At 52.7% G+C, this 9,539-nt stretch overlaps 1 protein-coding gene across 3 annotated transcripts; it reads right to left on the bottom strand.

The window, feature by feature from the left end:
• On the bottom strand, positions 1–9,154 carry NAGK (N-acetylglucosamine kinase). Of its 3 annotated transcripts, none has more exons than XM_032352404.1 (10): positions 8,850–9,153; positions 6,999–7,083; positions 6,740–6,838; positions 5,785–5,926; positions 4,884–4,994; positions 4,072–4,184; positions 2,616–2,714; positions 1,595–1,729; positions 1,037–1,115; positions 1–352 (listed from the first exon to the last, which is right to left on the bottom strand). In XM_032352404.1, exons 1-10 carry the CDS (start codon positions 8,876–8,878, stop codon positions 162–164), a joined length of 1,083 nt encoding a protein of 360 aa, XP_032208295.1. In that variant the 5' UTR covers positions 8,879–9,153; the 3' UTR covers positions 1–161. The 3 variants fall into 3 exon arrangements, with proteins under 3 accessions (XP_032208295.1, XP_032208296.1, XP_032208297.1); XM_032352405.1 differs by having other exon boundaries at positions 1,595–1,692; positions 2,627–2,714; positions 8,850–9,148; XM_032352406.1 differs by having other exon boundaries at positions 148–352; positions 1,595–1,692; positions 8,850–9,154.
• Positions 9,155–9,539: the final 385 nt, after the last annotated feature.

The raw sequence follows: 9,539 nt of genomic DNA, 5'->3' as shown, positions 1-9,539 counted from the left end.
TATGTGTTTGTTTGTTTTTTTAAAAAGGAAAAAAAAAGCCTCCTTTCCAGCACCCAATGTCCACAGTGCTAGGCTTGTCTGGTTTAATGAGTCAAGACAAGCCCAAAGCTTCCTCTTGTGCGGCACATGGTGCTAGGCGGGGTGGAGCCAGGGCCAGCTCCCTAGGAGAAGGTGTGGAAGTAGAAGGCAACAGCGTTGGCAGCATAGTCCATGGGGAGGCGATGTCCGATGTGCCTGGCCCCGAGGCTGGCCCCACCCAGGGCAGAGGAATGTCGCAGCTTCAGTAGGGTGAAGCCAGAGAAGGAGTTCTGGGCCTGGGTCTCTCGGCCCTGGGTCAGCGCCAGAAGGAAACCTGAAGGGAGAGAGGGTAGAGGGTGGAGGGTGGAGGTGAGAGTAGACCAGCTCTCCCTGGTCGAGACCAGGAGAAGGTGGGACAGTGACACGGAGGGAAGGGAGAAGCCCAGGCCCTGAGGCATTCCTGTGCAGGTCCCCAAGAGGCCCACGCACCAAGTCCCTAACAGGCAGGGCACCAGGGGACAGGAACGCGGTAATGGCCTTTGGATACTAGAACCTGCAGCCAGCAGGTACAGTGCTGGGAACTCCAAGGAAGCAAGAGGGTCCTCCCAACTGCTTCAGAATGTCTAATGACATTCTGATTATACATTCTGTGTCTAATGACACAGCTACATGAACCAACACTTCAAGGGTGAAGAAGGCCTCTCTTCTACCTTCTGGCTGCAACTGTGTTGACTACAGAGGTCACCACATGCTGGCCAGAAGCTCTGATCTCAAGGGAGGTCTGTCTTTAATTTTTAAGAAGTGGTGTGTATTTAATAAATCCTTTAAAACAAAAACATCTTTTAAGAGTTCAGGGAAGCTGGGTGAGACACCGTAAAAGGGCTCCCTGGCAGACTATGGGCGGAGGGCTGTGGCCTGTGCAGGCCTCAGGAGCCAGGTCTCAAGTCTTCCCCCTGGGACAAGCAGCTTTCCCGAGTAACCCCACCCTCGACCCGTCTATCACCCACCCCAGGCTCACCTTTCTTCAGCAGCTCCCAGCTCTTCCACACAGAGCCCACACACAGGATGGGTAGGCCCATCTCCCCCTGAAACAAGACCTGGCGAAGAGCAGTAATGGACACTGGGGCGACCACACCTCTCCAACGCTGAAGCAGATGGTCTCCTAAGACCAGCCCACCCGCTCCCAGATACTCTCCCTCTAGCCAGGTGGACTGAAGAAAAGGGTTGAAAAGGGAGGAAAACAGGGAGACTCAAAAAGCCAAGAGAGAGAATGGAAGGGAAAAAGGTGAAGCAACAATACAGAGGCAGGAAAGAGAAGCGGGGGAAATGGATGGAAACATGCACCGTGTTCAAGCAGTGGACTATATATAAACACAGGCTTCGGGCCAGCCACAGAGGAGAGGCACCAGACCCGAGAGCTCTTACGTGTTAGAGACTATACAGAGTTCTTCTCACACCCTAAGTCCATTTAAAATCATGCCCCTCTTTACAGAGTTTGATGGGACAGTCTCATCCCTAATGGGAAAGAGCCATATCTGGCCCAGCAACATCCAGATTTCATTTCCCATCGACTTACCGGGTCGATCTCAGGCAACACTGCCACCACGTGTCTGCCCAGCATCTCCCCAGCCTTCCTGAAGATAAACTGGGAGAGGGCGTCCCCCTCCCGAGCACCTGGGGCGAGATGGGGGGGAAGGGAGCTGGTGAGTACCTGTTGCAGGGGAGAAACAGGAGGAGCACCTAGAACTAGCAAAGCTCTAAATTAGGAATAGATGCCCACCTCATGGCATGTAGGGAGACAAGCCTCCAAAAACGGTCCTCCATCCTTACTGCCCTGCCCCAACCAGGTACTTCCACCCGAGCAGGGGTGTCCTGTCCTGAGGTGGGTCACTCCAGGCGCAGAAGGGCAGCCCCCACTAGAGGAGCACAGTAGCATCTGGTCTGTACTCCAGCTTACTGAGTCTGTCCCCGAAGGTGTCTCATCTCTGGGGACCCTACTTGAGCAGCGGGCTGGCGTGCTCCTGCCCCACCCACCATCCAATAGTCTGCGGTCTGCCCCCCACCCAGCTCTGCTCCAAAAGGGCCTCAGTACAGCAAGAGAGGCCTACAATGCAGTTACACTGCAGGAATCCAAGTGAGGGGAGTATGAACCTTATAGTGGAGAAACAGCACTGTGGAGACAAGCAAGCCCTACGGTTTAGCTTTTCCTGAGCATTAGCGCCCCCCCACGCCAACCCACCATGCCAAACCTCTCTATGATCTCCTAGTTCTTCAGATATCTTTAGTTTTTGTTTGTTTTAATTACAGATTTGCCCAAAGGACAACTGCTTCATACATTTCTCGGAAACAGACACACGGCCTCCCCAAGCCATGACAGCCGTCAAGAAAATCAGAGATAATATAAAACAATTATCAGTGCACCCCACATGTCCTTCTGGCTCCAGCCCAAGGCATCCTAGTACCAAGCTGCATGAGGGCAGAGAACTGAAGTCACTTGGTCAAAGGGAAATTAGCTTCTAGTTCTCATATGAACCCCATTCCATCCTATAATAAGGGAAAACTTTGGGGAACAAAACCAAATAAAACCCTGTACCCACCCCTCCAGTACCTTCTGCAATTTTCTGGCAAAACCCAGCAAATCGGCATTTATCAAAGTCCCTATACAGGTGGGTGAGGATTCCTAGCCGGTCTGACACCTGAGAGACAGAGAAAGGGGCACAGAGAGTCATCAGAAGCAAAGAAAAATGCACAGTCTGCCCACCCAAGTTGATCTTCCTAATGTCTCTGAGAAGCTGGAATAATGTTTGATTTGTTTAAGCTCTAGAAAGTACAAAGATTTGAGATTTCTCATTTGAGGTAGGTTCTTTGTTTTCCCCACATGAATCCCATCACTCCTTACAGATGAGCCTGGATACATACAGCACAGGGCACAGATCTGTGAGCACGAAAGTGTGTTCTGTAGTTCTTAGAGGTGCTCCTGAAAAGATTTCTTTGACGAGAGGAATCTAAGGACTACTGCATGTCACAACTCTCCAAGTCACAGGGTGCATTCGCAAATCAAAAGGCCCTGTGAAGTCCTGCACCGAGAAATCTGCTTGTTTCTCCCAAACCTCTCTGACCACAGAAAGTCCTTCTCTCACTCTAACAAATGGCCTCTGCAGGTCCTAAGGGAGGGGCACTTTCCCAGAGCACACACTAAACGAAGAAGGCGGGCTCTCAATGTGAGCACTTACAGCAATACAGTAAGCATATTCTGCATACAATCTCATTTAATTCTTGTAATGACTTTGTGAGAACGCCTAAGGGTAATAGATGGCGTGGGAGACCCACCAACTGGGTTTAGAACCAATCTGTTGGGTTGGGGTAGCTTAACTGCATCTCCCACAGCAGCTACTATCGAAAGGGATTTGTCTTCCTCCTCCCTCCCTATACAGATCTGCCTTCCAGCATCTCTAATCTCCTTCCTTGAGTCCATCCCCAGCACACATAAGCAGCTGCCATGCACAGAGGTCTATTGGGTAGACTTACCTTCCTTCTCCTCTTCCCTTTTACTTTGGGTTCAGCTAAAAATAGCTGTTTCCTACTCCACTACAAATACGCATGGCCCAGACTGAGGAAAGCCCTGGGTAGGAGGCTACACCTCCCCCAAGAACCCTCCCTCTTTAACGGGCTCTCCTCCCTGACCCATATGGGCCAGAAGCAGTTCAGTCTGAGTACCCTGCCTCCTGACCTCACCCAGCACTTCTCGCTCCAGCCTGAAACGGCATCTACCTTCACCTCCCAGCAGGGCCTAGCTGCCCAAGCATGAATTCTAGCTAACCATTTGGCCCCAGCCTGCCCATTCCACGTGCCTGACATTCTCCCCTTGGCACACACCACCCACGTTATCATGAATCCTGTCCTCACCTAGAATTTCTCCAACCTCCAGCTCTGACCCACAATTCACCCCAACTTCCCTTCAGCTCACCCAGTTCTTCTCCTACATTCACTCCTGCTCAGTATGCCACTGCCCCATCCCAGGGGCGCATATTCACCAGAGGCAGGGGAAGGTACCTGGAAATAGTCAAACATGATGTATTTCATGAAGCCAATGTCATGAGGAGCCACCTCCAAGTTGTCGATAGAGTCAAACACTATTTTCACTGCTTGGTGTGCAATCCAGTAGGCTGTGGAGGGCAGAGAGGGCTAAGATGGGACGATCTCCCTGAGTCCACAGATCAGGAAACTCAGACCTAGACAGTTTAGTGACCAGCTTGGGCATTACAGCAAATTAGGTGCCCCGATTTCAACTGTATGACCTATCCACAAAAGGGAAGCAAGGGGGAAAACAATAGGTAAGGCCAAGTCACACCAGCTCCTACCCAAAAACAAAGACAAGGAGAGTCCGCTGTCACAAAGACCACTGCAGTCACTGCCAATGAGCTGGCCCCAGAGGCCCCTAGGTATACCTACTACCTACAAAGAGGTCATGCAGGAGGAGTTTCTATAGCCCTTTCCTATTAGCAGACTGGTCCAGCATGTCCTGGCACCTGTGGCCTTAACCTTTATAGTGTCAGTTCCTTCCTAAGGATTCCAAAAGTCCACACAGGTGGACAACAACTATTATACCGAGGCTTGAATCTGAATCTGGATACAGATCACCGCTGCAGACCAAGGTCGGCCACTCGTCCAAGGTCAGCCGCGAGTCTGCCATCGCATCTCTGTGTTCTCTCAGTCATTACCCTGGACTCAGAGGATCTTTTCAGGAGCTATCCCTGGAGAGCCACAAGGGGTTGGTGGCCAAGGTCAGGGGAGAGGAAGACAGAGAGCTGCAGGAACGGAAGGGTCCAGGGCCCCAGAGCCAGGCCCGGCTGGCATGGACTCACCTGAGCCCTCGTCCCCCATCATGTGGCCCCAGCCACCACAGCCACTCTCCGAGCCATCGGGGTTGATGAGCCTGCAGTTGGAACCTGTCCCAGAGATGAGCACGATCCCACCTGGGGAAAGGGCATAGGGAGGCTCAGTGTGGCCAAGGCCCTGCACGGAGCACACAGCTTCTGACTGAGGAAAGAGGGCAGAAACCAGCCCCGGGATCATCACCCAGTCTTGTACAGAAAAGTGAGCCCAGCTAGTTTCCCACCTGAAAGTGGACGGCCTGAGTCTCAAAGAGCTCCAGTCTATACAGAGCCCTTCTCTGAGAGACGAAGAGGAACATAAGCCAGCCTCCTTGCCAAGCTAAGTGACTACCTGACTTACCACTATCTATCTATTAAGAACCAACGATCACGCTAGACCCTGTTCACACAGTGATACTCATTCAACATCCTAAATCTCATTTGTGAATACAGTTACCTCCATTTCATAGAGGAGGGCATTGAAACCCACGAGTTCCATAATTTCTCTAAGATGGTACTACTCATAAAACAGGAGCAGAGCTTCAAATGCTGAGCTCAGGATACCAGGCCTTTTGCACTAGCACAGAGCTCCGCCCAGTTTTCTTCTTGGCCCTTAACTGCTCTCCCAGCCAGCCTCACCCCCGTACCACCCCGGGGGCTCCCTCCTCTGGAGCAGAGTCTCCAGGCTGACAGATACAGTTCTGCCCCCCACCACCTTCTGTCCAGTTGGTGCTCTGGCAGGGGGACTTAAGCCAATAAAAAGAGCAGGGAGAAGAGCACGGGGTGTGCTGGAGGCCACCTTCCAGGTACTGCTGGACAAGTTCCGTCAGCTCCAACCAAGGGGCTTTCCCCAGAAAACCAGTTCTCAACCTCACCCCGCCCTCCTCCTCACCAGCCTCCGTTGCTGTGGCGATGGAGCCTGCGGCGTCTGTGGTAATTAAGTAGCTATCGCTCAGGTGGGGAAATCGGTTCTTCAGCTCCTCTGTCAGGACCCTCAGTGCGTCCTCCTGCTCCCCACCGCTCAGGGACAAGCCCTAGGCCGTGTGGGATGGGAGCGAGTGAGCAAAGTGACCAGACCCAGCTCCCTTCTCCAACCCCTCCCTTCCTGGTGTCTACCCCAACTCTGTACATCTGGGCACACCCTGCTTAGCCAGCTCCAGTCCTCCTGCCGCCCCACACGAAGACCCACCAGGTGCTGCTGGCGGCAAGAAGAACCTGGTCTGGGTATGAACCCAGAGAGGGGACTCAACACTGCCAAGTTTGGGGGGTGGGAGGGTTAACAGTACCCTTAAGGGAAAAGTCAGGCAAGAGAGCAAGCAGAGGAGGTGGGCTTGGTGTGGACTACAAGGGGTTTAGCTGTGCCTGCAGAACTGTCATTGAGGCTGCCGCCAGGGGGCAGTCGGAGCCCCAGCAACTGGAGAGAAACATCTGAGCTGAGACTCACAGTGGACATTAAAGGAGTGCTTACAGCTCTACGGCTCTACGCTAAGCACTTTGGGATGTACCATGCCATTATTCTTAGCTGACCACTGAGGTAGCTACCGTTACCTGCATTTCCCAAATGAGACCGAAGCTTGGTGGAGGTAAGTAGCCTGCTAAGGGTCTCACAGATGTTGAGTGACAAAACTGGTATTCAAACCAGGGTCTCTGTGGTTCTCCAAAGCCCTGGGCTCTTCCCATCCTTATGGCTTGTAGGTGACAACTGAAGCCATAAGAATGAATGAGAACATGTATTTCTAGACCAGAGACTAAGCCCTCAAAGCCTTTCATCCTGCAGTCTTCAGACTCACCTAGGCAAAATCGCTGTGTTTCTGTGCCTTCATTCCCAGGATCGACCCCAGACTCACCAGGCTTCGTAGAGGGACCAGAGGATCCAGCCCTGCTTCCAGTTTGGCCCTGTTCACCATCTCGTTGATCCTCTCCACACACTTGTCTATCCCGATTAGCTGGCCCCAATCAAGGGAAGGAGGAGTTACAAAGTCTTGCATGACCCATGTTGCCCCTACAGGCTGTTAAACTCGGCCCCAGCCACCATCTTGACGGGAGTTACAGAGAATAAAACCACAACCACAAAGAAACCCACCAGTCCCTCAGTGTGGTCTTTACCCAGTGATTTGTGCTGAGTCCATCTGCTTCTGCCACAATCTGCCCGTCCTCTGAGAGTAAAAGGACCTTGGACCGTGAGCCTCCCCTAGAGAACACAAAGGGGCACTCAGTCTTGCTCTGACAAACCTACAGGGACAGCTAAGCTCCAGGGGTCCTAGTCCCAGGCAGAGCCCAGGTGACAACTTTGCCAAACCCAATTCCCATTCCCAAGCCCACTTCTGGTTTGATATGCTCCTGGACTGAAATGTTGCTTCTGCACAGCTTCCCTCAGGGAAGTCCTACTTATCCTGTAAGACCCTACTTCTCTATCATCTAGTACTTGAAACCTCTGACGTGTGGCCTACCGCCACAGCTCCATTCATTGGGCCACATCAGTGTCCCTATAAATTGTAAAGATTCTGATAAGAGCCTATAGTTGTTTTTCTGTCTGCCTCTCACGAGACTACAAACTCCGCTGTGCCAAGCTCCAGATCCTTCATCCATTTTCCTGCTTGGCACAGGCCAACTCTCAGGAAATGTGACTAAAGGGAGTGGCGCATGTCTCTCTGCTTCTTTCATAATAGCTAAAGGCTGCCTTTCAAGGTCCAGCTACAGCTGCCAAGTTCTTCAAGACACCCTCAGGAGAAACACTGATGAGAGGGCAGAAGAGAGTTTATACCTACTTAAGGAACCAAATGGTGAAATGCTTATTACTGGGGGAAATGGTAGTTTGGATGGAGGTCTGTGGTGGCGTGATGTATGTTTCTTTATTGATCAGAACTCTTGGGAATATCAGAAAAGGACACTAAAGACCTGCTGATCAACCTCAAAGGTGACAAGAAGTTTCGAGGGGTAGTTAATGAACAAGGCAGCAGATTCAAAGTCCAAAAGAATCTCTTGACAATCTAGAGAAACAGGTCATATCTTACACATGAATATAACAGCGATGAGCCCAAGCTCCTATACTGAATTTTTTTAAAAAGTGCAACAGATGCAGGATGGGGGAGATAAACCTTAACAATTTACATTTAAAAATAAATAAATAAAAAGACATGGGGGTCTGTGAGTCTGTACAGCATACAAGTAATCCTAATCTCGGATTCAAAAGTAAGTGTCCAGGCTGTGACAAGAGCCACTCTCTATTTGCCCAGATTTCACACCCAGATTCACAGAATGCTTTCGCTGGCAGGGGACTTGTCATTCATCCTCCTTCTCACTATACACATGGGGTAAATGAAGCCCAGATTGGGCAAAAGCCTTGCCCATAGTCCTAGGAAGAAGCCGTATTACAAGAAGTCCAGTAAGCAAGTTTCTAAGAAGGAAAAATGTAAGAATGACAGAGGGTACATCTGGAATGCTGACAAGACGGAGAGTTCCAGATATCAGAACGGGCTAGCACTTCGGTTGGCTGCCTGTTGTAGCTACCAGATCCCCTCTGGCAAGGGTCTTTGTCCCCCGCTTCCACCACACTCCCACTCCCCTCACCCCCCAGCAACTTCACACCTGACACCTGTTCAAGCTCAACTCTCTCAGCCATCCGGAGCTTCTAGATCTGGCGGGGGGTGGGGGGGGGGGCCGGGAAGTGGGTCATTCGTGGGAGAAAGGGGTGTGGTTCCGCCGTGAAACATAAAAGACCCCCCGCGCGCGCCTCTGGTGTGGCCGTGCACTCGCAGAGTCCCGCAAGTCCTCGGGCACTGAAGCGCGTGCACACACCCCTCCACCACAAGGCCCCGCAAGGCAGAAGCCCAAAGTGGCCGGACCCTAAGGTGGGAGGTCACCAGCATGCCAACCTGGCCCCGGGCTTCCCGCCTTTCGCCCTCCGGCCGCTTCTCAGCCGCCCCTCCCGGACTCTCTCCGCGAAGCCGCACTCACCCCTCCACGCCGCCGTAGAGAGCCGCCATGCCCTAGCTGCTGTCGCCGCCCAAGTTGCCGCACTTTGCTCCTCTCCCCTACCCCCGCCCTGCCGGCTTGCTGGGCGCCGCCCCCCATCACGTGCGGGGCGGGGCAGTGCGGTTGACTGGGTACGGCGTGTGCGCGGGGCGGGGCAACACTCCCAGACGGGGCGAGCGCTGTCCGGAGCGGCTCCTCTACACTCCTGCTTGCCTCCTGCGCACCTCTTGTACCCTGCCTCCGGAGATGGATGCGGGCTTCCAAGCGCAGCAACCAGAAACGGGTGTCGGGCTCCCACCCACTGGACAAGTCCCTGCCTTGCCCACGCCCCTCCCCACCAGCGCCCGGAAGTTGCCCACAGCTCCGCCTTCCGCGTTGGTACTGCTCAAGAGCCCTATGGACCCGGGGTGATCAGTGCGTCCTTGAGCAGGGGGGCATTCTGCGTAAGGGATGGGGGAGGAGCTGCCTTAAAAATTGGGCAGCAACCTCTTTGACCTCAAGCGCAGCAACTTCTTCCTAGGGACATCGCCAAAGACAATAGAAGCAAGGGCAAAAATGAACTATTGGGATTTCATCAAGATCAACAGCTTTTGCACAGCAAAGGAAACAGTCAACAAAACCAAAAGACAACTGACAGAATGGGAGAAGATATTTGCAAGCGACATATCAGAT

Source organism: Mustela erminea, chromosome 7, assembly GCF_009829155.1.
Source record: "Mustela erminea isolate mMusErm1 chromosome 7, mMusErm1.Pri, whole genome shotgun sequence".
NCBI lineage: Eukaryota > Metazoa > Chordata > Mammalia > Carnivora > Mustelidae > Mustela > Mustela erminea.
This window is presented reverse-complemented; position numbering and strand designations above follow the sequence as displayed.